The 27,983-nt window shown below is 57.4% G+C and overlaps 11 protein-coding genes across 11 annotated transcripts; 5 read left to right on the forward strand and 6 right to left on the reverse strand.

Moving 5' to 3' along the window:
• Positions 1–561: 561 nt before the first annotated feature.
• On the forward strand, positions 562–2,220 carry J3D65DRAFT_549683 (WD40-repeat-containing domain protein; the record flags this gene model as incomplete). The annotated part of the gene is made up of 1 exon (XM_066796963.1): positions 562–2,220. The coding sequence occupies one exon, from the start codon at positions 562–564 to the stop codon at positions 2,218–2,220; it is 1,659 nt and encodes a 552-aa protein (XP_066657729.1).
• A 2,850-nt stretch (positions 2,221–5,070) lies between these two features.
• Positions 5,071–7,722, reverse strand: J3D65DRAFT_254550 (TAP-like protein-domain-containing protein). The gene is made up of 3 exons (XM_066794831.1): positions 7,241–7,722; positions 5,671–7,160; positions 5,071–5,598 (listed from the first exon to the last, which is right to left on the reverse strand). Exons 1-3 carry the CDS (start codon positions 7,433–7,435, stop codon positions 5,166–5,168), a joined length of 2,118 nt encoding a protein of 705 aa, XP_066657730.1. The 5' UTR covers positions 7,436–7,722; the 3' UTR covers positions 5,071–5,165.
• A 324-nt stretch (positions 7,723–8,046) lies between these two features.
• On the reverse strand, positions 8,047–9,326 carry J3D65DRAFT_616538 (uncharacterized protein). The gene is made up of 6 exons (XM_066799454.1): positions 9,229–9,326; positions 9,102–9,174; positions 8,926–9,032; positions 8,731–8,846; positions 8,524–8,550; positions 8,047–8,462 (listed from the first exon to the last, which is right to left on the reverse strand). Exons 1-6 carry the CDS (start codon positions 9,294–9,296, stop codon positions 8,326–8,328), a joined length of 528 nt encoding a protein of 175 aa, XP_066657731.1. The 5' UTR covers positions 9,297–9,326; the 3' UTR covers positions 8,047–8,325.
• A 1,227-nt stretch (positions 9,327–10,553) lies between these two features.
• J3D65DRAFT_255077 (uncharacterized protein) lies at positions 10,554–13,087 on the forward strand. Its single transcript, XM_066794832.1, has 3 exons — positions 10,554–11,343; positions 11,399–11,468; positions 11,528–13,087. Exons 1-3 carry the CDS (start codon positions 10,810–10,812, stop codon positions 12,982–12,984), a joined length of 2,061 nt encoding a protein of 686 aa, XP_066657732.1. The 5' UTR covers positions 10,554–10,809; the 3' UTR covers positions 12,985–13,087.
• Positions 13,088–13,437: 350 nt separating this feature from the next.
• J3D65DRAFT_644656 (inorganic pyrophosphatase) lies at positions 13,438–14,535 on the forward strand (the record flags this gene model as incomplete). The annotated part of the gene is made up of 5 exons (XM_066802163.1): positions 13,438–13,620; positions 13,687–13,806; positions 13,860–14,203; positions 14,256–14,339; positions 14,394–14,535. 5 exons carry the CDS (start codon positions 13,438–13,440, stop codon positions 14,533–14,535), a joined length of 873 nt encoding a protein of 290 aa, XP_066657733.1.
• Positions 14,536–14,744: 209 nt separating this feature from the next.
• Positions 14,745–15,097, reverse strand: J3D65DRAFT_665555 (mitochondrial 54S ribosomal protein mL53; the record flags this gene model as incomplete). The annotated part of the gene is made up of 2 exons (XM_066802848.1): positions 14,745–14,857; positions 14,917–15,097. 2 exons carry the CDS (start codon positions 15,095–15,097, stop codon positions 14,745–14,747), a joined length of 294 nt encoding a protein of 97 aa, XP_066657734.1.
• A 245-nt stretch (positions 15,098–15,342) lies between these two features.
• J3D65DRAFT_600909 (Sec20-domain-containing protein) lies at positions 15,343–16,875 on the forward strand (the record flags this gene model as incomplete). The annotated part of the gene is made up of 2 exons (XM_066798000.1): positions 15,343–15,791; positions 15,846–16,875. The coding sequence occupies 2 exons, from the start codon at positions 15,343–15,345 to the stop codon at positions 16,873–16,875; spliced, it is 1,479 nt and encodes a 492-aa protein (XP_066657735.1).
• Positions 16,876–17,501: 626 nt separating this feature from the next.
• Positions 17,502–19,016, forward strand: J3D65DRAFT_616561 (concanavalin A-like lectin/glucanase domain-containing protein). Its single transcript, XM_066799455.1, has 2 exons — positions 17,502–18,012; positions 18,098–19,016. The coding sequence occupies exons 1-2, from the start codon at positions 17,608–17,610 to the stop codon at positions 18,833–18,835; spliced, it is 1,143 nt and encodes a 380-aa protein (XP_066657736.1). The 5' UTR covers positions 17,502–17,607; the 3' UTR covers positions 18,836–19,016.
• Positions 19,017–19,027: 11 nt separating this feature from the next.
• Positions 19,028–20,174, reverse strand: J3D65DRAFT_616565 (uncharacterized protein). The gene is made up of 3 exons (XM_066799456.1): positions 19,839–20,174; positions 19,251–19,779; positions 19,028–19,170 (listed from the first exon to the last, which is right to left on the reverse strand). The coding sequence occupies exons 2-3, from the start codon at positions 19,683–19,685 to the stop codon at positions 19,093–19,095; spliced, it is 513 nt and encodes a 170-aa protein (XP_066657737.1). The 5' UTR covers positions 19,686–19,779; positions 19,839–20,174; the 3' UTR covers positions 19,028–19,092.
• Positions 20,175–21,123: 949 nt separating this feature from the next.
• On the reverse strand, positions 21,124–21,777 carry J3D65DRAFT_256006 (uncharacterized protein). The gene has a single exon (XM_066794833.1). It carries the CDS (start codon positions 21,612–21,614, stop codon positions 21,222–21,224), a length of 393 nt encoding a protein of 130 aa, XP_066657738.1. The 5' UTR covers positions 21,615–21,777; the 3' UTR covers positions 21,124–21,221.
• Positions 21,778–25,977: 4,200 nt separating this feature from the next.
• On the reverse strand, positions 25,978–27,045 carry J3D65DRAFT_256807 (uncharacterized protein). The gene is made up of 2 exons (XM_066794834.1): positions 26,496–27,045; positions 25,978–26,438 (listed from the first exon to the last, which is right to left on the reverse strand). The coding sequence occupies exons 1-2, from the start codon at positions 26,719–26,721 to the stop codon at positions 26,071–26,073; spliced, it is 594 nt and encodes a 197-aa protein (XP_066657739.1). The 5' UTR covers positions 26,722–27,045; the 3' UTR covers positions 25,978–26,070.
• Between the last annotated feature and the right edge of the window lie 938 nt (positions 27,046–27,983).

A 27,983-nucleotide genomic window follows, 5' to 3' on the forward strand; every position in this document is an offset into this window, starting at 1 on the left:
ACGCCGTTGTTGACTTCTTCGCATATCCTTCCCCATTTCTAGCCCCCTCTCAATATTTCTACGCCGCGCCGCGCCCACGCTCGACACCAAATGTCAACCCTCGGCCATGCCATCACCTCCCATGCCGCCTCTGTCACGGACCAGTTCCCAGCTTCTACTTCGTCGTCCGATTCCCCGCCCTCACTCCTCCACCGCCTGACCCATCAGTCTTCGCACTCTGCCATGCTGCTTGCCTCTCAGGACCCTGCCTACCTCGCCGACATTGACGACCACCTGGACATGCCGCCCCACGATGACGATTCAGACATGGACGACGCCGCATGGATCCCACAAACGCACCCTCACTTGGCATCAGCCGGGCCACCGCACTTTGCTCCGCCCGCGCCATCAGGCCCCGCACAGCCTGCCGTCGACGACTCTCTGTTCAACAATGACGGAAATGCCTCGTGGCAATCCCAAAATATCTTCATACCATCGGGCAGCGCCTTTGCCATGTCTGCCAGCGCCAACGACGACGCAGTTGCGGGGACCGCAATGTCCAGTCTGGGACACGCCCTTTTCATGACGCCGTCATACCTGGACGATGTTGCGGCCAACACGCCATCCATCGACGACTATTCATTCAAGCCCGACATTTGCAGATTCGTCGAGCATTGGAGGGTACTTTCCCAGCTCAAGGAATACCGCAGCTTGCCCAAGGTTGGCCCCGAGGCTTCAAGACTCAGACATTCGCAACGGCCAAGGAGCATCACGAGGGATGATCTGCGGGGCAACAGCCACGATCTACAGGGTATCAATTGGGAAAAGCTCGAAACCACCCGGGAGCAGGCCAGGAACGCGAGGTCGGGGCTCTACCGTCTCACGGGACAGAGCTTCGTCCATGGAGGAACGGCTTCACAACTACAAGGCACCGAGAGATATGTCGACTTTCGGAGAATGAACACCAACCATCACGCCCTCATCGCTCACTTTCAGCTCCGCAACCTGATTTCTGCGACCTCGCGCCAAGATATTTATTATGCCGGCCGCTCGCGCATAATGCGCACTGATTCCCTTGGTCAGTCGACCAACTGTGTCATGGACCTGGCACGGACTTCTTTTTCCCCGCTGCATTCGGCAACATTTGACATAACGTCCATGGCCACCTCGGCTGCGGACAATCTCCTTATTGCTGGTGGTTTCCACGGCGAATTTGCCCTGACGTCGCTCTCTGCCACGCATGGAACCAAGCCCACACAGGGCTTCATCACGCACAATGCCAATGGCATTACCAACCACGTACACATCTTTCCCGCCCGCACTGCTGGCTCTGTTCCAACGGCCGCCTTTTCGTCCAACGACTGCCGCCTACGACTCCTCGACTGTAATACTGCGACCCTCACCGCTACGCACGAGTACGAGGAGGCCATCAATTGCGCCGCAACTGCCCCGGATGCGCGTCTTCGCGTCCTCGTCGGTGACTTTGAGGAAGGCCTCATCACCGATGCCGACTCTGGCGCCATTCTGCAGCGCCTGCCTCGCGTACACGGCGACCACGCCTTTGCATGCGACTGGGCCGACGACGGAATCCACGTTGCGACGGGCGCTCAGGACTCGACGATCGCCATCTGGGACGCGCGCAACTGGTCGCAACCCTTGACGTCGTTCACCTCGAGTATGGCATGCCCGCGCAGCCTGCACTTTTCTCCCGTCGGCGGCGGCCGGCGCGTGCTGCTGGCCGCCGAGGCGGACGACGTAGTCAATGTCATTGACGCCGTGAGCTTCCAAAAGAGCCAGAAGGTCGACTTCTTCGGCCCCATCGCAGGCGTTAGCTGGGTTCCTGACGGGTCGAGCTTCTTCGTCGCCAACGCTGACGCTAAATTTGGTGGCATCATGGAGTTTGAACGCAGTGGATGGGGCGAGGCTGAGCAGTTTTCCATGGCGGGCTCGTCGTCGCCGCCGACGTTACATCACGAACTTCGACAAGGGCAGGGTCAAGTGCAGGGGCAGAGTGGCGCCAGCGCAAAAGTTGGCGGCGGTGCTTGTCGCCGCGGGCGTAGCTCAAAAGCCATGCCTTTGCGTAGCCACCAAAAAATGGAAAAGAGCAGGGACAGGGAGAGGTATCGGGCCGTGCCGTTGGAGTGGATTGAGGAGCATCGCATGGAGGGCGAGACGCGGGTTAGACTCACCGAAACGCAGAGGCGGCGGCGAGGGATGGGTTTGGGAGAGCTCCTGGTGTAGAGCGGCCCCTCCTCTATCGCGCCGCTGTCGCCCAGATACCTGGACGTGCTGGTAGCAACGCACCGGACGATAAACGAAAGGACCTGAATCATAACACCACCTCCTCTCCATTCCACCAACAAGCCATGGACTCAACCTCCCCCCACTTCATCATCAGCAAACGACGCATACGACCCCTTGAAAATATACGAAACACACGAAGAGACGAATACGATGGAAGCATGAAGAATGAGACGCATGAGAGCATGACGCATGAAGAACGACGACGACGCAACACGACATGACGATGCATCATCTATCTATTCACGGTAGTGGAGTGGAACGAATGAGCATCCAGCATTCCATGCATTTTTGCAATACCCATGCGTGCGTTTTTGCAACCAGCCAGCCACGCACGCATTTAGAGATGCGGTGAGTCAAGGGAATCCCCCCCTCGGCAATATGGACGAGTGGGCCAAGGAAGGGCTCGCGAGTTGCGATATAGAGAAAGAGAGAGAGAGAGAGAGAGAGAAGGAAAGAACACGATTGGCGGCACACTTTGCTTTGCATTTTCCTGCATCTTGTCGGATTGATTGATTGATGGGTTGATTGAGAGCTCTGGTTGAGCCTTTTTGCTTTCGGGTCACCCGGTCGGTTGCGGTTGTCTTGTTGCTTCTTGTTGTTGTTGTCTTTTGGGCTGCCTGTCCGTGTGTGGCTTTGACTTTGTTTGCTCTGCTTTTGCTCCTTCTTCTTCTTACTGTTACTTGCTCGCATGTGAGAGGGGAGAGGGGAGAGGTGTGCTGTTTGTTTGTTGGTCTGTCTGCTGCTGCTTTCTCTGTTCGTTGGTGGGTTTGCCGGTTTGCTGTTTTACTCGCATTTGCGTGGTGTGTCGAGAAGGGAGAGCAAGAGACAAGGCGTCGTTTGTAGCATGTGTGAGAGCAGTATACCATCCACACGCCTTCCAAATTCTCGAAACGCACGACGGAAAGCTTTCCTGTCGTCCACCTTTCTCATCTGGGTACTTCCATTCACGCCTCGTCTTGTCGAATTGGGTTGTGTCGGGCAGGCTGCGTGGTGGATAAATGGACGATGGGGCAACCGATACGAGAAAGACGAGGAGGAGGACAGAGGAGGTGAGGGCTAGCTGTGTTGTCGAGAGACGCGTGTTGCCAGTGTGGTGTTGCTGCGTTCATTGTTCTTTCTGCCGATTCAAATTTTGGCGTTTTCTGCTCTATACCTCCCTCCCTCCGCCCAACTATTGTCTGGTTGTGTCTGTCTATCCATCATCTGCCTATTAATAGGAGCAATGAGTATCATCGGAGTTGTTCTACTGTCATGAATGTCAGCAAGCATCATCATCATCGTCATCGTCATAATCATCTCACCCAGTCTGTTGTCGATCTATCTGTCCACGTCGAGCAAGCAAGTGAGGAGCAAGCGAGGAGGAACTGGCTGGCTGGCTGGCTGCGATGCGATGAGTCAACAACCGTGGTGGCTAAACCTTGTGGTCCGCGTCTGCCCTTGACTGCTAACTGACTGCCCTAGCCTCTCATATCTCTCTCTTTCTCTCTCTCTCTCTCCCTCTCTCACAAACTGCTTGCTGCAATGCTTCCTTCTTCTTCTTCTTCTCCTCCGCCTCGTCCACCCGTCACACCCATCATCCTTCAAAGCTCTTCGGCGTGGTAGATTGCCCAATCGAGAAAAAGACGCGCAAGTATTCATCCACTCCATTTGTCACTCCAAGCTCTCCACTCATACAAACAACAGAGCAAGTGACCACGATGATAAAGGGGAGCATTGTAGGTTCATAATCATATATATTGTACGAGTGGGGGATATGTAAAGCGGGGGCGGGCCTATGCTGACTGACTGACTAACTACATGAAGGGGAGAGAGAGGGGGGAGAATACTGAAAATCCGAACATGTGAGCATTGAAGCCGTAACCGAAATCAAAAGAGGGCGAAGACCCTGTCATCCAAATCCCATCCAAGCTAAAACGAACCGCTCAAGCGTATCAACAACCTCCCCCACATCATCATACATGTGCATGCCAATGCCCAATCGACGACCATCACCACCACCAAAGGGGAAGGAGGAAACGAAATTAAAAAAAAAAGATGGGAAAGGAGGCGGCGCTAGGTCAAAGAATGCGAATGCGGGCGCTTGCGAACAAAAAAGAAATGGAGATTGGAGGGAGAAAATCGAGAGGAACCGAAATAGAAGAAACGATGCGAATGATCAAGCAAAAGTACGCAACCAAGAAAGCTTGCATGCATGCATCAAAACGACGGAGACACACGGCCAACCAAACCCACGAGTTGTTGCCAAAACCTGTGTCGTCGCTGCACGCTGTCCGAGTGGAGCTTCCGATTCAGCTCGACTTGGCTGAAGAGCATAAGAGCTTGTTCGGCTGTTCAGCTGCGTCGTACGTCGTACGTTCGTGGTTTTTGTTTTGTTGACGTGTCAGTGTCGTTGGCGTTGGCGTTGACGTCTTCTGAGCTGAGAGGAGGCTCAGCTGAGACAGGCAGGCAGGCAGACAGACAGGCAGACGAGAAGACGGGTAGATGCGTGCGTGTGTACAACGCATGCATGAATACATACATCTGCAGCCGCAAGCTGGACAGCCCCCGTGGTAGGTAGGCCTGCTGTGGCGTTTGATGGTTGTGGTGGAGGCGCAATTTTGCACGGTGGTGGTGGTGGTGGTGGTGGTGGTGGTGGTGTGTTGGTGGTGGCCTAGTGGTAGTAGTGGCGATGAGAGAGAGAGGAAAGCGCTCATTGTCCGTATCGCTGCCACGCTGGCTCTTACTCCAGTTCAAGAAGCAGCTCCCAATGCAAACAAGCTTAGAAATGCTGGACGTGGCCATTCCGTTCCTTCTCTTCCTCGTCGTGACTTACGCTGGAGACACGCGCGCACGCGCGGGCCCCCTTCATCAGCTCCCCCTGTCTGCCTCCGCTCTACAGTGACTTATGCGAACAACCCCCCTCCAACCCCCTTGGCACCAAGGCCGTGGCGGCCGTGGCTCCACGCCCGGCTCACCTGTCGAAAGTGGACGCCCGCCTCGACCACCTCATCGACGTCGACGGCGGCACCACGCACGCCAGCCGCGAGCACCAAGTTCCTCACCTCTCTCGCGTCCGCATCACGGTCCACGTCGGATGTAGAGATGGAGCTGGCCGCCGCCCACGGGGTGCGGTGCTCGCTGTCGCTGCGGCGCGGGCGCACAAACGGAATCTCGATGGGCTGGCACACGGTGCCGGCGGCCGGCAGCGTGCCGTTGTGTAGGTAGGCGCGCAGGGCGGCCACGGTGCACGGGCTGTAGGCGGCGAGCGACGTGTGGCCCGGCGAGTCTTGGGTCAGGACGACGGAGTCGGGGAAGAGATCTGCCATTTTCTGTGCACTGGAGGGAATGCCGTGTTAGTATGAGACAGCGTGGATCAAGGGGACAGGGGCACGTCAGGGGAGACCGCACTTGATGACCGGCGTCACTGGATCTGCCGTGTTGCCAATCCAGAGGATAGGGTGGGCCGTCTCGCCTCCAAATGACCCGTTGAATCTGTACACTGGGCGGATCCGCCACCCCGCGCAATTCATGCGATGCCTGGCCCACATGGCGCCCGCCGTCGGGCTCAGGGCGTCGAGCTCATGCCAAAACCGGTCAAAGGCCGTGATGTTGAGAAAGTCCTGCGGGTCACCGTCCCCACACATGATGGCCTGGAGGGCTTCGCCATCGACGGGCGCGCCCTGGGTATCGTTGCCATTTCCACCACCTCCTCCGCTGCCGCCATTCGGGGGCGCGGCGCATGCGTAAAAGTGTTTGGACGACAGATACTCTGCCATGCGGGCCGAAGCGTCGGCCTGCTGTAGCGTGTTCAGCATCTTGGCCATGGCAGGGAAGCCCTCCATGGGCCCGTACAGGGCCATGAAGATGAAGAGCCGCACGTCGGACCACGTTATGACCTCTGGGAAGAGCTCGTGCGCGACAGGCAGCGGGTTTTGGTAGAGATTGCCCAGGATGGCAGCCACCGTGGCTTCGATGTCGGCGGCTGTGGCGTTGGGCGTTGCCAGCTCGCAGGACGAAGGGCCCCCTTCGGCGCACCGGCTGTAGAAGTTTGCCATTTCTTTTTCCGTGTCCAGCAAGTTGTCAAACCAAAGCGTCTTGGTATAATCAGACCCGTGCACAACGCCGTCAAACATTAGCCGCCCCACCCTTGACGGGTACATGGATGCAAAGGTGCTGCCCAGGAGTGTGCCGTACGAAAAGCCCCAATACTGGACTTTCTCGGTGCCGGGCTCGTATGCGTAGGGCGTGGCAGAAGCTGGGAGAGGCCGACGCTGACACTTGACCGAGTGGTGGATGAGGCGCTTGCTCTCCAGCTCGCGGTGCTGGCCAAACAACTCGGCGAGCTCGAGCATGTCACGCGCCACCGACGCCGTCGACACATAGTGCTTGACGTCAAATTCGTTGGCAGTGGCGGCGCAGTTTTCTCCCAGCGCGTTGATCATGGACCAGCGCTGACCAAGGACGGCATCGGAGCTCCCCAAGATGCCCTGCGCGTCAAGGCGTAGCTCCCACGATTCGCGAATCGACCCGACTTCGAAGCAGTGGGCTCCCGGGGAGCTGTGTCCAACGCCTCTGGGATCAAAACCAACCACGGTGTAATACTTGGCCGTGGTTGCGTTGGTGGTGGCGGGGTCGAGAGGAGAGTCGACTATATTCTGAATGGAATGGCCAGCCTCGAGAACGAGATCTACGCCAGATCCTCCAGGTCCGCCGGGATTGACGAGCAAGGGCCCTCCATAGCGTGGATCTGTTATGGGGACTTTGGCGGGAAGCACGGCCACGGCCAAGCTGATTTTCCCATCTGTGGTGCCATTAAAGTAGTCGAGCGGGAGCTCCACTTTGGTGCACCGATAGTCGCCATGGCAAGGCACAAGTGAAATCTTTTTCGTGGTCGGAATCTGCCATGTGTCAGACAAGGAACGAGCATAAAGCAGGTGGTGAAGATTTCAGATTGAGACAAAAGATGACGGTTCCTTACAGAGTTCCACGAAAAGGGCGTGGGTTCTAAATGCTGCGCGCTGATTGGCCCGGCAGTGAAGCTGAACAGATGCAGGCCGCCGAGGGTCCAAAAGGCAAGGCCAGCGCACAGGATCAGAGCCACGGCGCGGCGCGCCAGGGACGGGCTGGACGAAGGCGGCGCGACGTGCTGCTCAGCCGTGGAGAAACCTTTCATCGTGAAGCCGACCTGACCTGGACGAGATGGAGGAGCAAAAACGGGGCGAGCAGCTTGGGCGCAGCATCGGTTGAAAAAGCACCAACAACGGCGATAAGGCTTCAGCGGAGGGGTGGGGGGCTATCTTGGGCGACGCAGCTCTCGCGCAACGGACATTGGTCCATGGCAGCAGAGGCCATGGAGCTGGATGGCCTGCTGACCGCCGTCTTGGAAGCTGCCCTGAGGAATTTCCACCTCAGCTGGCAGCTTTTCGTCACGTGGGCTGCGACAGTCCGCCGGTCTTCGCTGCGGAAAGCTACGGTGTTGACCAGCAGTCAAGAGCCGAAAGGTTAACCAAGGTCCAAATAATTTTCCGGTTAAGCTTGCTCGCCCACCGAAGCTTCTTCGGATGCTGGTCTCGCGGCGAGCGACCGGCCCGTCTGCCTGTCCCCTGTCGCCAATCAGACCAGAGCTCATGTTGTACAGTACGCCCTCTGAGCTTCAAGTCTCGCCATTTGCTTCACCAAACATGTGTGTCCGGCCCATGCAGCGTGCGACATGCGCCTCGTCTGCAGGCGCCAAGGGCCCACCTCTGCATGATCACGACATGTCAACCGTCGTTTGTCCTTCAAAACCCATCAAAGATTGCGACAATCCATTCGGGGTATCATCCAGGGTGCGGTCATAGAGCAGCATGCAGGTTTTCGTTATCTTCTTTCCTCGAACCCGGTCATCCAGCCCCCAATGCATGCAATCAATCAATCTTGGTAAACAAAATCCAAGCCGCCCGTCCTTGCGCCCTGGCAGAGCCTCCCGGCGCCCGCAAAGAGTGTGGGTATCACTCCGGTGGTCTTGTCATCAAAGACCAGCCGGTCTGACGCGAACAGCAGAAAAAGGACGGGGAATCCCAATTACCAGCCGCCCTGAGGACCCTGGCCTTGGCCCTGGCCCTGGTCCCAGCCGGGCTGGCCTCCGTAGGGCTGCTGCTGGCCGCCGTAGCCTCCAGCGCCGCCGGCGGGACCCCACGAAGGAACGTTGGAAGGGTAGCCTGAGAAGAAACGTCAGCGTTGGATTCTTTGTTGTTGTTGTTGAGTGAGCTGCGTGCTTACCGCCCTGGCCGCGCGCATAGCCGCCACCTGCAAACGACATGTCAGAATAAAAGCTGGGGAGGTTGTTTGACGCGTGTAAGAAGCCTGCTCGGGCCGGCGGACCGAAGGGGTAGCCAGAATAGGTCTGGGCTCCGACATGCAAGGAGCATTGGCAGGCAGGACTCTGCTGGCCGCACTGGGGACAATGAACGTAAGTGAAGGACTGACCATAGCCGCCACCATAGCCGCCGCCACGAGGAGCGCCATAACCACCGCGGAAGCCACCGCCACCACCACCGGAGCGCTCAGAAGCCTTGTCGACGCGGATGGTACGGCCATCGAATCTGTCGCGCGGTAAGCAAAAGAAGAGGGCGTCGGGAATGCGAGCAGCATGTCGCGATGCCGGAGCGCAGCGGAACTTACTCGACGTTGTTCATGGACTGGATGGCAGCCTCAGCGTCAGTCTCCTGGGTGAAGCGGACGAAGCCGAAGCCGCGGCTGCGACCAGTGTCGCGGTCCTTGACGACAACCTGTAGAGAGAGAGGGCGCGCGTCAGAAAGCGCATTGAAGCGCGGGGGCACGCGATGAGGGTGACTCACGGCTTCTTCGACCTGGCCGAACTCTTCGAACTTTTGGCGAAGAGTGGCATCGTCAGTGTGCCAGGCGAGGCCACTGCGGTGAGGTCAGCGGGGGCATGTTGAAATCTGGAGCGGGGGCAGAGATTACCCGATGAAAAGCTTGGACATGGCGGTGTTTTGTTGGAGTGAGACTGGCAGGAGCTGTCGCGTTAGCATGCCGACACCAGGGAGACGAGTCAACCATGGACACGCGACGGCGCGAAGAGAGGGTTTTGCGTGGACCAGGGCAGGGCAGGGCAGGGCAAGGGCGCGGGCAGTAGGGTCCAGTCCAGTGCAGTCCAGGCCAGGCCAGGGACCTGGTGCTAGATTAGGAAGGAAGGGACTTACAGTTGGGTGGACAGACTTTTGGAAAAGACCGACGAGAGAGGGTTAGGGAGACGGACGCGCGGAGCGGGCGAGGCGAGCGGGGACGAACAGGGCAGGCAGGTGGCGGACGAGCAGAGAATTTGCAGTCGTCGGTCAGGTCGCAGGTTGTGTTGCGGGTGCGAGTGGAGTGGGAGGGAGGAGAGGGAGGGCGACGTCGAGGTGGACGAGAGGAGAGCGGGCTGCGTGTTGGTTAATCGACGGGACGCGGACGCGGCGGCGGGGCAGTCAGGTAGCTACTGTGGGCTAGCAGCAAATGGGAAGAAATTTGATTGAACCGACGGGACTGACGGTAAGGAATCGATGAATGGAGGGCGCCTGGCCTGGCTGGCTGGCTGGCTGTCCCGTGTTCGCAACATCATGCGGCCCAGCAACTAAGCTCGCCCTATAAGGCCCAATGGAAGCCCAGCTGCACCCTCATCGCGCCCGTTATCATCTCCTTCACCATCCTCACCACGCCCTCCCGTCGTCGTCCAGCAGCCCTGCGCTCAGCGACGGGGCTGGCCTGGCCGGGGCTGGCCTGCTGCTCCCTGCCCTGCCCTGCCCTGCACCTCAGCTGTGCGCGCTGCAGTGTCCCATCGCGAGCCTGGGAACAACAGAGTCACACGCTTTTACTGTGCCCTCACCTCCAATCCGCGTTGGCTCTGGGGATCCCCAGCTCCGTGTGCCGTGCGAACATGCCAATTCCCTGCCCGTAGCCTTTGCGACCATCGAGCCTGCGCTTTCTTCCGTCCGTGGCCGCTCGACTCCCTCCACACCATTCGCCTGCGCCGCCATCCACCACCAGTCATGATTTCTATGCATCGAATTGCGCCCATTTTCGACGTGTGCGCTGCGCTGGCCCGGCCTGCCCTGTCCTGGGAAGCGGGCGCTGCGGCCGACGGGACCGTCTGATTAACTGATGCCCTCGTCCCTCTGCACCTCCAAACCACTGCCTTCCCTATTCCAGAAATCTCTGTCCGTAGCCGGTGCCGCCTGACTCTCTGAAAACCACTTCCAGCGCCCTCCTTGCCACCAATCGCCGTCCTCCCTCCATCCAGCCTCATCCACTCTCTTCACCACTTCTGCTGTCGCCCGATACCGCGCCCACCATCGCCATTCTACCAGCGACCAGACCCTCTGCCGCCGTGTCACCGCATTGCCATCCCCCGTCTCTTTCGCCTTTCAACCCCGCCGCCGTCAAGCCCTCGACGACGACAGTTTAGCCTGACCACTGCCATGTGCCCGCTGCTGTACCACTGCTGGAGAGAGTCGGTGAACGTTTGAGCTTGCTCGACTCCCCCACGGCCAGCAGCCACCGACGTACATGGACGTTTGCAAGTGGCTAGAAGAGACCGTTGGCCCTGGTCCTCCTGCAACTTTGACTCTGCCCCCAGCCCGCGACGCAAGGGAAGAGCCGGTCCACCAAAACGACAGACCATCATTCCACCAGACGCGCGGATGCAACCACCTCTTCTCAGACAGCTCACTTCTCCATGTGGTCCGCTCTGGCAACGTTCAAGGATTCTCTGCGCACAATCCAGACCACATTCAGCGCCCGCCGCGGCAATTTCTGGACGAGGACAGACCCACCACCGCTCCCTCTGACGCCTCCGACCCCCACCAACAAGATGGTGCCGACCCGTACACTCGTAGGCCCCGGCGCAGGACGAGGCCCGAGATGTACGAGCCTAAACTGGGGGGCGACAGGGAAAGGACGAAGCAAAGACGCAAGAGGGAAAAAGAAAAGTCGGGGAAGAAGGGGTCCAAGCCCAAGCCCCGGCCCAAGGCTGCAAAGGACAAGCCATCACACCGTGCGCACGCCTTCCAGGCCCAGAATGTTTCCACGGAAAGGCTTACCGTACGGTAGACTGTCGTTTGGTGCCGTCTACATACTCTGACTGACGCGGGCACAGATGAAGCCCAACCGGAGCATTGGTCTCTTCACAAAGGGTCGAGCATCAACTCCAGTCAAAGGACGTGGCTGTGAGTGAAGACTTACTTGGCACGCCAGACTCATGCCAGACTTCTAATGTCCTACGTAGTACCTGATCTGGTATTCTCCGAGATGCGGTTCTTGCAGAAGCAGGATGACACAAGGGAAAAGAACCAAGAAGAGACACGTAACAAACGAAAAAGAAAGGACCCGACCCATGTCCAGGGGCAAGAGATTTCTGCTTACTTTGGTGCCAAACGGCCACCCCTCGCCGACAAGGATCAGAACATCCAACGGAAGCCATCAGAGCATCGTTCTAGGTCCACGAGCCTCCGTCAGAGATCTCACAGCCGATCTTCAACGCGCTTCGAGTCGGCTAGGCCACCCATAGAGCTCCCCGATAAGCCATACTTGGGATTCGGAAGTCGGGGTGTCGATCCAGTTGCATCGGATCCCACCCATTATATCCCTTGGTCGGAGTCGGTACGGAATGCCAGTCATCAGGAATACCAGCCGTCTGAGGCACCGCTGCCACCGATCCAGCCATCACTTCGGCCTTACAAACAGAGTGCGAAGGCACATGGCTCGGTTGGGGGACAGTCTGGTCGCGACTCTGGCGCGTCCGGAGAAGGCGAATGGTCGCAAAGGGGTGGTCAAATCGCCGCGCGATCCACAAGTGACAGATGTCGCAATTCAAAGGTCATTCCTGAGGGCGTTGGGCGTCGCGAGAGCGGCTCGAGTCCGAAGGCAATCGCTGAGCGTTCAGTGTCCTCGACATCCAATCAGTCGACGGTCCCAAGACACGAGCCACGACTGAGAAAAGAATCTCCTCGATTCAACGGCCGATTCGACAAAAGTGTCCTGACTGCTAACCTCGAGAAAGAAACAGTTGATGGTGCAGTGAAAGCAGACAACCATCGTGAGCCAAATCGAAGCGTCCCCAACCAAGTCCCGGATTGCCGTGTTGAAAGAAGGAAAATGCGCACCGAGAACGCCGTGTTCCTGAACGCTGATTCTAACGAGATCGACCCTGCAAAAGTTCCAACTCCAAGATCTTCGTCGCCGCTGGGCATATTGCTACGCAATTGTGAGAACGCTTGCAACGAGTCGTATTCTGACACGGGTAGCCTGTCATCGGCGATCCCAGTCTCCAACAGCCCACCGGCCACTAAGAAGGTCCTGACATATCAGCGGGACGAAGTACACCGCCCAACGATGCCTCAACGCTGGGCCTCTGGCCATGGACCTGGTCGTCCAAGTTTCTACGAAAGGCAGTGGTCGGAAGTTGGAGTTGACGAGGTACCATGTGAGAATTTGGAAGGAGAGGACGACGTTGACGCGGGCAATTATGCCAACGTGACGGGAAATGCTTACACCGACATTGACTTCGGAGGGTCCGGGTGCTGGGCCGGCGACGACCCTGAAGTGCCAGGGGCTTGGAATAGAGGGTACGGCGATGGGTTTGAGGACTTTCCAGGTCCGTCGGCAGAGGATGTTGCAGCCAAAACGAGAGCAAGCGTCGGAGGAGAAGTCGAATGGACCTGGAGGCGCCACAAGCTGTATTAGTAGTGTAAATGTCAATTTGATACACCCCGGCCATTGGATTACGTGGTGGCCGGTACGGTACGGCGGAGATCGGATGGTCTTGAGGCGGCTGGCGTAGGTTTTCCGACCGACAAGAATTCATGACCTCGGTCGACCACCACCGCCCTATTGGCTTTTTGATAGCTAGCCATCCATCCGAACCACGCTCGCAAGACGTACTGAATGCGCGCTGCCATTGTCCCGTCGTGTACAAGGACTTTGAGCCGTGGTCTGCACATTTCGCCCGCACTCGGCCTCCGGCAGGCAGTCTCGCGCAGACCGCCCGCCCTGACGTTCGCAACGCTGGCGGCGCCTAAAAATCCACCCAACCCCTCCATCTCCCGCAACCCCACCACCCTCGACACCACAATTCAACGACGCACTCATCTCGTCGCGGGTCATCTTCATTTCTCATCAACTCGATCCACCGCCACCATGTCTCCCGTCTACACCTCCAGGAAGATTGGTGCTCCCCACACCCTGGAGCACCGCATCTACATCGAGAAGGACGGCCAGCCCATTTCGCCCTTCCACGACCTCCCCCTCTACGCCAATGACTCCCAGACGGTCCTCAACATGATTGTTGAGGTCCCCCGCTGGACCAATGCGAAGATGGAGGCAAGTTGCGACGCCGTTCTTCGCTGCCGCGCGCGTTTCGTTGGCTAACCCCCTGGCAATGGACAGATCTCCAAGGAGGAGACCCTCAACCCCATCAAGCAGGACACCAAGAAGGGCAAGCTTCGCTACGTCCGCAACTGCTTCCCCCACAAGGGCTACCTCTGGAACTACGGTGCCTTCCCCCAGGTACGCTTCCTGCCCACCGTCGCAAACGCCTCTGGTGCTGATTGTCACAACAGACCTGGGAGGACCCCAACACCGTCCACCCCGAGACCAAGGCCAAGGGTGACAACGACCCGCTCGACGTCTGCGAGATTGGTGAGCTCGTCGCCAAGCCCGGTGAGGTCAAGCAGGTCAAGGTCCTCGGTGTCATGGCCCTCCTCGACGAGGAGGAGACCGACTGGAAGGTCATTGTCATCGATGTCAACGACCCTCTGGCTCCCAAGCTCAACGACATTGAGGACGTTGAGAGGCACCTGCCCGGTCTTCTGAGGGCCACCAACGAGTGGTTCCGCATCTACAAGATCCCCGACGGCAAGCCCGAGAACCAGTTCGCCTTCTCTGGCGAGTGCAAGAACAAGAAGTACGTATCGTCGAGGGCACGAGTCGGTCCTTTACTGACTTTTCTCAACCAGGTACGCCATGGACGTCATCCGCGAGTGCGCCGAGGCCTGGGACCGCCTTATTGTTGGCAAGACCCCCAAGGGCGACATTGCTCTGTAAGTTTCAAGACCGCGCGGGTTTCTTTTCTCATTGGCGCTAACATTGTGCAGTACCAACACCACCGTCTCCAACTCCCCCGACCGCGTTGAGCCCAGCTCCGTCAACGTTCCCAAGGGTGAGAACCACTCTCCTGCTCCCATCGACCCCAGCATCGACAAGTGGTTCTTCATCTCTGGTGCTCCCACCCAGTAAGCGGGTGTAAACTTGCTCAGCCAAACTACGCTCCGCATTTCGCCCTTTGGGTGACGATTTGATGGCCTTTACATAGTCGCAGTTGCAGAGACGGTATAGACAAAAGCACAACAACAAAGTGCCATTGGGCATGCTGCCCGGGGACTCTTTTGGCCACAACTCCGTGAAATGCATGACCAAACTTCGTGACAATGTCTCGCCGATTATCCTTAACCCTGAAGCTCATCTGCTCTCGCGAGCATGCGCGAGTGACGGTTAACCTCTTCCTGCACGTCTCTGATCTGGAGCTTGGAGAGGTCCAAGTTCATCTCTTTGCCATCCTCTGCCGCCCTCGTTAGCCAAAACCGCCTGGTCCCATAGCGGATTATGTAAACAACATACTGAATTTGAGGCTCAGTGGCGTGTCCTGGTCGGTGTAGCGCTGTAGCAGCTTTGCATCTATTTTCATGCCATCTTGCCTTGCATTCGGCGGCAGCAGCGCCAAAAAGTTGCGCGCGACCTTGCCCGTCTTGCTAAAGGGATTGAACTTCAACGACACCTCGGTCAGGTAGCGGGTGATCATTTCGACGACTAAGGGTGCGTGTCTCGGACTGGCGGGCTGGATGCGGAAGTTGCGCTGCCGGCTGGTTTGGAAGGCAAAGGAAGAGTCTTTCTAGACCTCCGCACTATTGTCAGGCACGAGTTACGCAGTGGGGTGTTGGAAAACGCACTCGACGGAGAAGTCTGCAGAGATTGGACGGGCAGTGGTCGTGTTGGAGCTCTACAGAAGTTCGCGCGGGCCCTCTGGTCTCTCTCAGGGCAGCAATAATGGAGGAGTCGCTGGCGCGGCATTTTCCGCTCCGCCGATCGACCGCCCATGACATCGCCAGCTGGGCAGCTAAGAACCCGTCCACCGCGTCCGCCGCTCTTCCGCGCTTCTGCAGCATGACAACCACACAAGCCCTCGCCACGCGCCTATCGAGCCTGTCCGACCAGAACAAGCAGACCGTCCAGCTCATCCACCGCCTCGCAAAGCTCCAGTTCCAACCGGGAAGCGCCCCGCTAGACGGCGACGAGGGCGACGTTCGCATCGAACTCAGTTCCGAAATACACGACAGCTTGAAGCTGCAGGAAGAGGAATTGGAGCTTTTCAGACAAGAGGTCGAGGAGCTTATTGGCAGCCGGGTAATTCGTACCGGGACAAAGGAAAGCGACAAGGAGCGGGAAAAGAGCCGCCTGAGCATTCAGGTTGCGCGGTTGGAAGAAGACCTTAAACAGTAAGAGGACACGTTCTTCATCGCAGACAGTCAAGACCTAACAACCTCCCGCAGAGCACGAAGCCAGTTCCGCAAAGCCCAACTCCAAGCCAAGCGCAACGCCGAAGCTGCCAAGCAGAAAGAACGCGAGCTCCTCTTTGCCGGCATCCAAGAAGGCAGCACACTCCCCTCAGCAGGCCGACGGCGCGACGCAAATTCGAAGCTCACCCAGGACGAAATCGTTGCGGCCGCCTCGTCCGACGTGACCGCCGCCCTGCGCCGAACCCACCATTTGATGACATCGGAGCTATCACGCTCGCGCTTCGCTCAAGAGACACTCGACCAAAGCACCGCGGCCCTCGCCGAGCTGGGCGAACGCTACACCGACCTCAACACACTCCTCTCCAGCTCCAAGACTCTAGTCAACACCCTTCTTCGGAGCCAAAAGACCGACACGTGGTACCTGGAGACCACACTCTACATACTCCTCACGACACTTGTTTGGCTCCTGTACCGCCGCCTCCTCTACGGCCCTACCTGGTGGCTCATCTGGCTGCCTCTCAAGCTCACCTACAAGCTCGTATTTGCCGTACTTGCAGCCGTCGGGCTCTCGGGTTCCGCACCCAACACCACTGCCCCAGCAACCAGCTCGTTGTCAACGTCTTCGAGCCTAATTGTCAAGCCTTCCGCATCGAACAGACCGCCACCCCGCCAGTCAGGCCAGCAAGCACGCTTTGTTCGCGCAGGCGCAGGCGGCTCTGGTGTCAAAGCGGGCGATCCTCAGCCCCAGGAACCCTACCAACCACAGCACTATCAAAAAGAGCAAGACCCCAGTCCCGAGGGCAGCATGTCACAGCACGTTGGTCGCATGGCTGAGGCAGCTGGATCTCAGCGGGAGCAAGACCAGCAAGGACAGGGAGATGATGTGCCCCGCCGCGGCGACGGCCAGCCGTTGCAGCAGTCGGATCAGCCGCGCAATCCCAAGAAGCGCATGATGGATGTAGGAGTGGAGCAGGAGCGTATGGCGAGAGAGGAGGCGGAGCAGCAGCAACAACACGTGGTAAAAGACATGGAAGAGGGCGAGAGGAAAAGGGATGAGTTGTGAGTGATCGTGTGGGAGCGTTGACGCCCAAAGTGGAATTTGGGGTATCTCTTGCTTATTGTTGTGAGTTTGGACCGTTGGAGCATAGCGTACTCTTGAAATTTTTCATGTGTCTTTCATCTCATTTGCATTCTTGTTCTTGGCGCTCGAACATGAGGAACCTACTCACATGCTCGTGCAGACTGCGGCCTGCTATCGATGTCATCCTTGGAAAGAGGATACCACAGAAAATGTCACCTCCCACCTAGTACTACGAATACGCTACGCGTAGGGGGACTGTCGTTCAGCAATTCTGAATTAAATTAGGAAGCTGCCATGTCTTTTGACACAAGGTGCCCGCAATTTTCCAAGACAAGCAATCCTATCACGGCTTTGACAACATAGTCTTGCATTGCAGCAAGTCCAGGGCAAAGTCTTTGAGTTCAGGAGATTGTTGTGACCAACCGTGGTTTGGATTTGGAGAGAACCAGTTCTACCTCTTCTCCCTTGCCACATCTCCCTCAAGTACCTCCTGCAATGGTCCTACGCTGCGCGCGAATACATGTGTTGTCCTTGTCGCCGATTTCTGGCCTTCTCTCGCTCGACTCATTCCCCTCCTTCTCTCTTACTTCGTTGCTCCATCTTCTTCTTCTTCTTCTTCTTCTTCTTCTTCCGGGTTGACGAGAGGACCAAAGGATTAGAATACTCCAACATTCTTCCCTGCAAAAGTCCCTGCTGGAGCGCCCAACATCCACCATGCAACTCTATCAACTGGCCGTCATCTTCGGCCTGGTCGTCCTGCCACCGCTCAGCACGGCACAACTCCCCAACCCCCCCTGCAACCCGATGAAGGCGCCGCAGCAATCGCCATGTCCGCTGATGCCAGGGCTCAACAACCCGAGGAAAATCACGTTCGACTTTGCGCACGAGGCCAAGCCGGCGACGGTGGGAGGCTGGAACGCTCTCAACAATTCGAGCGGCGTCGCCTGGACGAAGGACGGCGCCGAGTTCACCGTCTCCAAGCGTGGCGACAGGCCGACGATCGAGCTGGACTCGTACATCTGGTACGGCCGCGTCGACGTCGAGATGCAGGCTGCGAAGGGAAGCGATGTCCTCAATGCCATCAGCATCGTGAGCGACACGGGCGACGAGATCAACTGGGTAAGTGTTCAGACTCGGGCCCTCACTCTGTATGCAGATTGAAATCGAAATTGAAATACTGACCACTCCTCCTCCTCCTGCACAGCAAATGTCGGGCAGCGAACTGCGAATGCCAAAGAGCGGCTACGCTGGCCAGGGCGTCCAAGGCCGCAGGAGAGACCACCTGCCCATGTCCACTTCGACCTACGACAACGAGCCCATCTACCACACGTACTCGATCGACTGGAGCGAGGAGCGCATCCAGTGGGAGGTCGACAACGAAGTCGTGCGCACCATGGTCCCCCAGGAGACCTCCGGCGGTGCCGTCTACCCCCAGACTCCGTCCAGAGTGCGCATCGGCGTCACGGCCGACGGCGGCGCCGCAGTGAACGCGAGCGCCACCGCGCCGCTGAAGATGTACGTGCGCAAGGTCATGGTCAAGAACGACTACCATTCCCAGTACTACGAGTTTGTGGACCGCTCGGGAAAGGTGGGCAGTAGCAGCAGCAGCAGCAGCAACAACAACTCGAGCAATCGCCACACGCTTGGAGCCAAGAAACCAAAAGGGGGCCTCTTCAACATTCACAAGTTCGACTCGTTTGACGACCGCATGAATCGAAAGCACAACAAGCATCACAAGAAGCACGACAATCTCGCCGCGAAATCGACTCCTGTACGCTACTTTGAGCCAACTGGGATTCACGAGTTTGACTCGCCTTCGGAGCTGTCCCGCCCTAATCACCAGCACTTGAAGGCCCCTTTGTCCAATCCTGCAGCGGGACTGGCGGTCCCGAATGCCTTTCTGCCCCTCCTGGTTTTGGGCGGTCTTGCGGTTGTGGTGTAAAGTCTGACTGAGCTGTCGTGCCTGGTTGTCGTTGCTTTGGACACTGACAGAGCCAGGGCATGACAAAGTTCACGTTTTGTTCATCTTTGATTTGTCAGAAAGGGTTGGCTGTCCGTGGAGTACATGTAATAATTAAATTTTGCTTCCAGAGCTGCCGCGAGCTGAAGATAATAAATCGACGTCGTTGCTGACCTTGTTCTTCGAATTAGTTGACGAGGGATTCTTTTTGGCATTGCGAGAGAGAGAGAGAGAGAGGCTCAAACAACATTCTCCTTCAGCCACGCGTCCCACTGCTCGCCGGTGAAGCTGCTCGAGATGCTGTTCTCGACGACGCCCTGTGTTTCTTGTCAGTTTGACCGCGTAGTGGAAAACAAAGAGTGATCTAGAGAGGGGGAGAGAGAAGGAGAGATCTCACATTGAACACAACCGTCGGCGTGACATGAATGCCAACCAGACGGTTCGTCTTGACCATGACCTTAATATCATTGGTCACCTTGTTGCCCACGTTCAACGCGTCGCCCTCGGCCTTGTCCGGTATCTCGAGCAAGCCATACACCTCCTTCTCGTCGACGCCGACGCTCCCCGCGATCTTGGCCAGCCGCTTGTACGTGTTGTTGCGCGTCTCGTTGACGACGGGCACGTCGAAGAAGGCCGTCTGCTGCTCGAACAGCGCCTTGCTGAAGTCGTAGAAGCGGTCCGGCGCCAGCCGCAGCACCGCCGCGCCCGCCTCGTGCACCAGCGTGCTGGACGGGTGCCACGGCTGGATCTGCTGCCGGAAGATGACCTGGAGGGACGAGGCGTAGCGGGTCTTGACCGTGGGCAGGACGTGCTCGTAGACTGTGTTGAACATCTTTTTGGAGAACTGCGGGACGTGGGGTTAGCGGGCGGGGTGTTGCCGCGCATGGCAGGCTGAAACTTGCTTACTGGACAGACGTAGTCGAGATCTGTGATGGATTCCATGGTCAGAACTGCGTTCTTTTGACGAGCTTCGTGCGGTGCTTACAGAGCTCGAGGGTGTGGACGGTCTTGATGCCCGACCCAGCGACCTTTTGGCCGGCGAACTTGGGAGCCAATGCCATGATTTTTGACGGTGTGTTTGTGAGCAACTCGATTGAAGCTTTCCGGGAGTAGTCTGAAGTAGGGGAAGTGTTGAGGAGGTGGCGTTGGAGCTGTCGTTATCGTGGATCGCGATGGTTGCAATTGATTGAGCCAGTGATTGCGGATGACCCCGCGATGACGACATCCAGTTTCGCGGCGATTCTGGAACACCTGCATGCATCATCCATCTCACTGAGCACATCAACCATTCGCATGAGAATGCATATGGGTCTCTTCAATATATTTACGAGGACCACCGTTCAGTCATGAAAAAGAAATGTTTAAATCGCCAATCGGAACTGGAAGTTTCTTGGGAGCAGGAGTCCAACATCATTCAAGAGCGGACAGTCGCAGCCCTTGGGAATAGGAACTTTTCTGTCCTTGAATAACAAGCTTTGCTGGACCGAGAATCCAATGGGCATTTGGGCGAATTGAACCTGGCGTCGTTGTAACTTGGCGGCGCTCTGCGATAGATACTTTGGCGCAAGCCGCTAACCTCAAAGAGCAAAACCAAAACTAAAGCCCCCTGACGTTGGTTTTGATTTTATTTGAACAACACGGCGCGAAGGCATCACGAAACAAAGCATCAAAACGGGACCGGCTACGAGTTGCTGCTCGGCCGTCGTAGTAGACATGTCAAAGGGAGCAAATTGAAGACCAGGAACGAAGCGAAACCGTTGTCTCAACACCAAAGTCCAGAAAGCACAGCGCCCAACTTTCCCCATCTCCCCGAGCCACAAGAATCATGACTCGTGCCCTTCCATCAATGGCCTGGGTCTCAGAATCGTAGCGCCATTCTGGAGCCGCCGAGTGAGATTGATCAACAAGACAAGACCGACGACGCAGTTCAGGGGACGCAAGAAAGAAGGGCCCAAAAGAATGAGTCGTGAATGCTCCCAATGACAACGGCACGGAAAGGCGGGCATGGCGTCCCGAAATTGGCGGGGGGAGAACGGAAAGGAAACGAGGCACGCACGCAGCGCTTAGAAAACGCCACGAGGTTGTCGTGCTACCGGTGGCCGACGGACGGGCTCTTGTGCTACGTACGTACGAACCTGCCGGCATGGAAGCAAGCTGGGTGTAGTTGTGCATATCTTTGGTTCGCAATTTAGTGGCATGAAGGGATGAGAGTGGCGGAAGAAGAGTCTGCTAGCTTTTCATGCGCAGGTTGGTGTGTCTTGAATGTGCTGGTCCTGGGCTGGGTGGTTTAGGGGGGCGAGACGCAACGGTACGCCGTGCTCAAAGACATGTCTCTTCTGCGCATGAATCCAACTCTGCTGGCTGATGTTTAGACCGTTGCAAAGTCTAGGAGCGACGAGAAGTGATCGAATCGGAAAATGGCCTTCGCAATGCCCTTGACACATGGCGTAAATGCGCATCCAACGCTTCGCCCCCTGCGTCCAATCCCCCAGAACAGCTGAAAAGAACATTGCAACAAGTGCGGCATGTGAGGATGAAGGGCCGGAGGGGAGGAGGGCCGCCTAGTAGGTAACGCAGACTTGAACATCAGTCCGCGTTTTGGGGCCGTGCGGTGGACCTTCCATGCCGACACCAGGTTGTTTGCTGCTATACTTGGGAGGAGTGCCAGAAACTCAAGAAACATTCTGGCGCGCAAGCATCGAGCCCGCCAACCAATCAGCCAGCCAGCCATCCACGAGCACTGCACAGCCCATAAGTCCATGGTTTCCACGCCGCCCGTAGCAGTCTATGCGCGCGCATTGCATGGCATGACAGAGCATGGCATGAAACCAAGCATGTTTCCTCCCTGCGCAAGTAGGCGGGCGCGAGCGAGCAAGGGCGCAGGCATGTATGTATCCCAAGCTCGAAGGGGAGACAAGAGGCGGGGGCCAAGAGGCAAGAAGCGGGAGCAAGCGGGCGCAATAGAAGCAGGAGATGGGTGGTGCAGTGTGTGGTGCAGGGAGAAATAGGAAAGGGTAGACGAATGGATGGATCGTCTTGGTGTGCCCTGAGATGGACTTGGGGTTGGGATTGCATTCAACAAGGCCTCAATCTTGTTTCTCATGCGTGTGACGCTGAGCGCGCGGGTGAGGGGGTGAGCTCAGGGGTCGTTGGACTCGTCTCATCTCATCATCGTGCTTGCGTCGATGACAGCAGGCCCGCCCGGTTGAATGCTGAGCTTGAGCCACTCGAACCAATGCGACATCCCGTCTGCACAGCGGAGATGGTGATGACGGGGCACGAAGGATCCATAGAGCAAGGCCATCATCGCTCAAGAATCCGTCCCCTGTCAAATGGGTTTCCCACCAGCTCCACAGAAACAAAAGAAAGGAAGAGGCAGGTAATCTGCATGAAAGATTGACCGTACACCACGGCCACCCATAGATCTTTGCGAAGCAAGCAAGACGTTCGCCGTCACACTCGCGCCCTACGGCGGAGCTCACGCAGCACCAATTTTTCTTTTGCTTCCTTCGCGCGTGGTTACATTGCGGCGCGATGCATCGGAGAAGCTGCAGGATGTGGTCAAGGCATGGCGGCAACTCCGGCACGTGGCAAAGATGCCTGCCAGGCAGTCCGCCGCCAGCCAGAGCCGGAGGAGAGAAGGACGGACGCATCTTGCGGCGTGAGCATCATGTACTTTCGAGTATGTAGAGGTCCAAAGCCAAGGCGGTAGATTGGGTCCAGCACGCGCTCACCCTTCAATGTGTAGTTCTGGACCGCAACATGCATACAGCGGGTGGAGCGAGCAGAAAATCCATCTGTCTGCGACCGCTGAACCAGGGGTTCGACAGCCCAGAAGACGGGGAATGAGGCAAATGAAAGAGTAGGAGAGGTCGACTCCCCACCTTTACGCGCCAAACGTGGTACAGAGTGCAGCGGTTGAGAGGCATTTGGAGCACACCCTCTCCTCTCTCCACCCCCACAAGCCGAGCCTGAATACCGCCCGTCGGCTCTCCGGGTCCAGCATCCAAGGCACTGCGGCCAGCCAAGACCACGGCTGGTCTATTGGGAGGCCAGGTTTGGTAAACGCGCTGGTCGTCGTCAACCCCACCAGAAAAGATGGACAAGGGGGGGGGGGGGGGGGGGGGGGGCTTGGGAAGGAGAGATCAAGGAGCATCGAAATTAGGCGACGGAAGAAACCTCGCTCGCTCGCGTGGGTGGTGCCGTACCGTGCACCGGTGCGTCGTCGAGCGTGGGTAAAAATGGGTGGGTGGGTAGAGTGGTGCTCGCGCGCCGGCCGGGGAGAGGATGTGGGCGGGTGGCGGACGGCGGCCCTCTCCGCATGGTGGCGTCGACGATGGGGGATGAGAGTGGTGTGAGGACGGGTGGCTGCGTGGCTGGCAAACATGTCCATGATTGTGGGCGTCGTGGTCTAGATACAGACTGGCGTGTTGCTCGTGGTTCATGCTGCTGCCCGCATAAAGTTGCCCGTACTCAAACGACACGTGCGAGCAGCGCAGTGGCATGGCATGGCATGGCGTGGCGTTTTCGAATTATCTCCGCTGGGCTCATCCCATCGCGGCTACATAGCACTGCTGTGAAAACATGTGGTCTGAACGGTGGTGGGTTGGCCAAGGGGGCTTCAGAGGCGCAGTGGTGATATCAGAATGACCCGTCTTCCCTGCTCTGGCAAGAATACGCAAGATGCGGGACGAGTCGATTCCCGGATCCGACGGCTGGATGATCTGCGCGCTGCACATCTATCCGTCCGTCTGCTTTCGTCCACGGTGAAAGACTTCTTGTATCGGGAATTCAACGCTGGGCAGGAGACAGCTCCGAGTTGTAGGGCGCCCTGATCCATCGCTGCGAGAAGAGGCAGGGAGGACGGCTCAGGCAAGCCCCAGGCCCGTGGTTTCGTCATGGTCCACGGAGCGGAAGGCGGGCGCCAGCACCACGATGCTGGGTTGATTCCATCGACATGACTTTCTTCAAACCGGCCAGCGTCTTGTCATCGCTCAGGGTCAATCAACGCGTATGACGGACATGTTCCGTGGCTCGCGGATTTAGTTGGGGTCAGTGTCCGAGCCAACATAGCTATCTATAAGCAGGAGCTCGGCAGAGGGCCTCGGCCTCTTCCCCGGCACAAACCACCCGGCCGCCTCAGGACGCTCCATGCTCTTCCTCTCGCCGCTCACGCTCCCGCCGCCGCGGGGGACTGAGTTGGCCCGTTCAGCGCCTACGAACAGACCATCTTTGCACAGACAACACGAAGGCGTGCTCCGTGAGACATCGTCGACGCTACGCGCGTGCTTCCTGCAGCAGTTGGAAGCGCGTTCCCAGTTAGCCGCGTTACGCTGCAGACGTTTCTCCGTGGACCATAGCAAGCGATGCTCATTATCTCTAGGCTGCGCAGGTGGTCGAGTGTAGATTGTTTTCCTCGCAGCACAAGTCCAAGTCCAGCGCCAATGTCGCAAAAGTCCGGATTCGCCAACCGCTGCTTGTGGAGCCAGACGTTTCAATGTCCTCTGCTGACCGCTGACAGCCGATTATAAATCAGGGAGTGCTTGAGGTGCATACGGGTGCAGGGCGAAAACATCTCTCCGCCACACGTTTTTGTCTTATTTTTATTTTTCGTTTTCGAGGACAGACAGGGAGTGCGAGTGGGACAGGGAGGACCCCAGTGCTGCAGCCATCAGAAATAGGAACCAGAACAGAAGTCGATGGGTTCTGGGGTTGGAATCTGGGTGCTGGTCGTTGACTGCTGAGAGGGGGATCCAACAGCCACAACTGCTGTAATTGGTCAACTTCAGGATCGCATCGTCTGCTGTCGTCGACGTACGACAAAAGCCTCCCTTGTCAAGCCCGCCCATAATTGATTCCCGTTGGTGGCTGGTTTGTGCATATCAAAGATGCCCAACAAAGCACCGAGACAAGGCATTTCGATGCGCAGTTGGAAAATCCCGCGACAATCGCTGAATGTACGAACGTACAAATCAAATCCACTGCTGCTGGTCAAAAGTCAATTAAACCATGACGGCAGCCTTGTAACTTGGTCTAATCGTGCCTGTGCTCTACCGGCATTTGCGGGTAGACCAGAAAGATGTGCAGTTCTAGAGCGAATAGTGGTCAAGTTCGGGCTCTGCCGCTGCGGGACGGCGCACATCTCTACCTCTTCTGGGTTGGAGTTCAAGAGTAACACGTGAGGTTGTATCTGTGCCCTGCCTCAAGAGACACACCGTTACATCCTACGGATGTCAGCCGTTTTGGCGCTTGCCAGCGTCAGGGCACGGTGTTGTTTCTTCAATAGGGTTTGATATAGGAGATCCATCTTCAGCAGCAGTCAAGCCACGAACTCTGCACGACGTCAAACATGGTGTTGATGATGCAACTCGAAAGGGCGCGGCAGAAATACGGACAAGCGAAGAGGGACTGGAGATCGAAACCCTGACGTGACCAGACTCCAGGCCGACTCCACAGTCACCCTATATTCGGGCTTGATGGTGGATTCCAGCTTTTTGTCGGAGCGCCCAGGGCTCGTGAGACCGGTTTTTGCCGTATTTTACTGTCTGCCAATCCTGAGGGGCGTGAGGCGAGAAGTGAAACGAATCATGTTGACAGATCCCGACGTACTCGCTTAGTCCAGGATCCTGGCTGGGTGCATGGCTTTGGTGGACTTGAGTTGGGCACTATTGCGCCGATCGGTCAGTGCTCGGCAATGGTAGGCCTGTTTCCGTGTCAGTGCCGCATGGCCGCAGAGCTCTCTCGCTTCGCTTCTTGTCGTCTCTCCAGCGAACGGGTAACGTTGTCCGGGACGTAGCCAGACTCTACCCCCTGAATGACTTGCAGATGATCTGCTCAGAAAAAAGACGTCTGAAAGTGGCTTGTTTGCTCAACGCCGGTGTTTCGCTTTGCCGGCGTCAGCCAGGGGCAACTTGTATGGAAACTTGCGTAACTGAAAGCAAGGGGGACTTACGACTTCTTGTGAGAGGAGCGCAAAGGGGCGTGTGTGTATATATTGCCCTGCCGAACGCGGAAAGAGGGCTTGCAGGATAGGAAAGAGTCGCACGTAGACGCGGCAGCTATTTTGCAAATCCTTCGTGTGCTGCCAATACAGCGCTGCACTTCTTGCTATATTTGTCTTGCAAGGCCCCTTCTCTAATACTCTCTCGGCACTACTACATGTTGACGCTTGCTCTTCCAATCCCAGCCGCTCATTCATTCATGGTGGGCATGAGTCGTTATTGGCAGGTAGAGAGCATCTTTCGAATGACGCCCATGAGGGTACCGTTTTCCAGGGCCGCGGCAACTCTTTCCTTGTCGCCGAGTTGCTTGTTCACGGCTTCGTCTGTGCTGTGGGTGCCCTTTTTGATCCGCACGTCTACGCGAAAGCGGGGTGGTAGCGCCTGCTCCAGACGTACCCGCACGCCCAAGCCAATGACGGTGGCGAGTGAGCAGTGGGTGATGGTCGGGGTGATTTCCACGACGACGGTGCTAATGGGAGACTTGGGGGAAGATGGGGGAAGGATGTGAATATCTGGAAGATTGACAACGGCAAGTGAACCTAGAGATAGAGGGTGCTCAGGGTCTGAGATGGATGAGATGAGATCTGGGACGAGTGCGTCAGCAACCGGACTTGAGATGACAAGGGGGGCCGGAGGCGTACCATAGATTTCCTGCTCATCGATATCTTGCACCGAGTCGTCGTCAGAGTCGGATGACGAGAGGGGCTGGTCAAAGGGATCGCTGAGATGGGTGTAGTCCGGAATGAGGTTGTCAAACAGGCCGACGCCGGCACCCTCGCGGTTCTTGACGGTCGACTCTCGACGTCGCGAGGGGAGGTCAGAGGGGTTCAAGATGGTGGGGTTCGCATTATCCTTGTCGGGATCCATTTTGCGAAGGCTGGTGAGTGTCCAGAATCGCAGAGACGTGAGATGATGTCTCGAGCAACCTTGAATGAGAGGAGGATGTGCAAGGCTCTTGGCGCGGCGGATCGGAAGAACAAGAGGGCGGCGGAAAAGCACCGCGGGCAGAAGCCTGAGGCGAACTAAGCCAACCTGCCCGGAACCCAGCCCAATGGCAACGTCTCGACCCACCCGCAGAGCAGCGCAGCAGATCGCACAGAAAACAGCGAAATCGCCGAGACAGCCCAACGCCAGGCTGCGCAACGAACGCCAACGATCTCCCTTCGCTACCACTTCCCGTCAACACAGGACGCGGGGAAGAGCGTGGCAGAGAGACGTCGGCCGCCGACGTTGGCGCAGGTGGAGGCCATCTCGACGTCGCCCTTTTTTTTTTTTTTTTTTCCTTCTTCTTTTCCTTATTCGCCTCTCGTCTCGTTTCGAGCAGACGTCACAGTCGAGCTGATTGGATGACAGATGGCCCCCATCAACGTCTTGTATACACGGCTGTCTGGTCAGAAGATCACTTTCACACACATGGCCCCATGCTTTTGCCAATGCATTGCCGCCGCAGGGTTACCTCGTTCGCTTCGCTAGGACCACATGCGGCATAGTGGCTGATGCAGCATGCATACCACCATCAAAACTCGGCTTGGCTTGACTGTCTTGACGACGACGACTCTGCTGCACACGACGACTGCTGTTTGCGACTCGGGTCAGGCACGGCGCGCCCCCGCAAAGCAGAAGGTAGTCGGTCGACCAGGCGGCTGACTCGAGCCCGAGATCGTCGATAGAGAGGATCCCCTGCAGGCCAGGCACGCGGCCATCGCCGAGCCGCGCCCTCCCCTGTCAGGGCTCTGTCGTCGAACCAAGGCCCCGGGAACCGTTTCATGATTCTTCTTGAGCAGGCGCCGGACGTGTGGTTCTTTCACCCGCATGGCAGCAAAAAGGAAACAGAAGGTGATGGGTTGGCCACATACGTGCGTTGTCGGGCGGGAAGAGCCGCCTCATCAAAAGCCTCGTACTCGGGCTGACGTTGGTCTGTCTCGAGAGCGTCCTACTCGGCCAAAAAACGTTTCAGAAGGTCCGGGCAGGCTTCGAGTCGACGAGGCGGAGGGCGCCGACGACGGGTGGGCACCGTCGGCTAGCAGCCTCTTTGTATAAAGGACTAGTACATGGTGTATGTGATGGCATTGCAGTTCGGGTTGCGCGTCTCAGGTCGGAGAGGGCCATGGCATGGGGCGGGAGCATGT

Source organism: Phyllosticta citribraziliensis (genome assembly GCF_038025025.1).
Source record: "Phyllosticta citribraziliensis strain CPC 17464 chromosome Unknown J3D65scaffold_3, whole genome shotgun sequence".
Classification (NCBI taxonomy): domain Eukaryota; kingdom Fungi; phylum Ascomycota; class Dothideomycetes; order Botryosphaeriales; family Phyllostictaceae; genus Phyllosticta; species Phyllosticta citribraziliensis.